Here is a 1,521-nt window from a genome sequence, read left to right on the forward strand (position 1 = left end):
AGGAAATCTCATTCATATATAGTTATTGTTCTGCTTCTGTTATTACAAAAAGGGAGTAGTCAGTGAACAGATGATGAAGTGACAGTCTGATAAGAGATAGAAAAATACTCTTTAACATTTCTAAATAGAGGTCCCCACCTCCTGCTACAGCTCCATATAAGGAGAAAAAGAAGCATAAGAAGAAATATAGTATAATGAATGCAATTTGTTTTTGTTTTGAACTATCTGTCTGATTTCAAAAGAATAGGGTGCTTCTAGTGAGGATCGCCTGCCAATGCAAACTAGTATTTTCTAATGAAACCAAGAATTGTGTATTAATTAAATCAATATAAGAGTCGGAAGCTCCTATTAGAAGTTTCTGGGTTTGAAAGTTCCTCTTCCCTCTAGAACCTCCCAGTGTAAGGCAAGATTCTGATGTGGTGACTTCCCTCACTCCTTTCTTCCTATGCCGGGGTCAGGAGGTTTCTGCACAGCTTGGAGATGACTCTGCAAGGCTGTGACTATGCTGCTACTACAAAAGTAGATGGCTGAGTCTTCTGCTTCCACAGGATGGATGTTAAGGGTCAAGTGACCGTTCCCTGATGATATAGGGTCAAATCGATTAGGAACAGAATCATTTAAATTTATCTTTCCATAACTAAAATAAAACATTAGTTTGGGTCCTTTATGTGGCTCCTGTTGATACCAGTACATGTGATTATGGCCCAAATTTTGTTCACATCTCAGTGTCACCTTCTGCTTCATCCTTGTGACCAGATATCTTGGTGTCTGAGTGATTCCTGCTTCAGTGGGAGCTGTGGGAGGGGAAAAAGAGACAGAAGCTGGGACAGAGAAGCTGGGAGACATCTGCTTCATCCTCCAGGGAAAGGGAAAGCTCCAAATTTCTTATCCCTAGGAGGAATTTCCTTCACTCTCTAGAACTCACCTGCTCCAAAGAGAAAAATGGTGATCCAGCAAAAGAGTCTGTTGGGCATGGTGGGCTCAGGATCAAAATGGACTGAATCCCTGCCTTCTTAACTTTTGGCCTGCTGATATGAAAGAAAAATTCTGAGACTCTCTTGCTTGGCTACACCATTTCCATTTATGGAACTACTGCCCTCATTGGTTCCCACAAAAGGCAGTTGTTTTTTTGGGGTGTGTGTGTGTGTGTGTGTGTATGTGTGTGTGTGTGTGTGTGTGTGTGTGTGTGTGTGTGTGTTGGTGACATAGCAGATAGTTGGCTGTTAGCTTCCTGCTTTCCTGCCTGACACACAAGCTTCACTCATTTTAAAATATGGGTATGTCAAATATTTTGAAGTTTTTGTTAAACTGATTTTTCACAACTGCAGCACATTCTCAGCCCATTCTCAGTTGTGTGTTTTGTCATGTCGTAGTAACTACTTTACTACACGCAGCAAGGAAAAAACTTGTGTCTAAGCTAGTTAGATGTCAAATAGCCTTACATATAGACAAGAGAACTGTTTTGTTTTTACGTTCAAAGCGTGGTTTCTTCATCTTAACTCTTGAGGCTGTCAGAATTGT

At 40.7% G+C, this 1,521-nt stretch overlaps 1 gene segment (V, D, J or C); it reads right to left on the bottom strand.

Annotated features, from left to right (window-relative positions):
- Positions 1–429: 429 nt before the first annotated feature.
- Positions 430–1,054, bottom strand: LOC127538586 (T cell receptor beta variable 4-1-like). The segment is given in 2 exon segments: positions 430–794; positions 926–1,054. Coding segments are annotated over 2 exon segments (414 nt in total).
- Between the last annotated feature and the right edge of the window lie 467 nt (positions 1,055–1,521).

This window comes from Antechinus flavipes, chromosome 5 (assembly GCF_016432865.1).
Source record: "Antechinus flavipes isolate AdamAnt ecotype Samford, QLD, Australia chromosome 5, AdamAnt_v2, whole genome shotgun sequence".
In the NCBI taxonomy this organism is placed as follows: domain Eukaryota; kingdom Metazoa; phylum Chordata; class Mammalia; order Dasyuromorphia; family Dasyuridae; genus Antechinus; species Antechinus flavipes.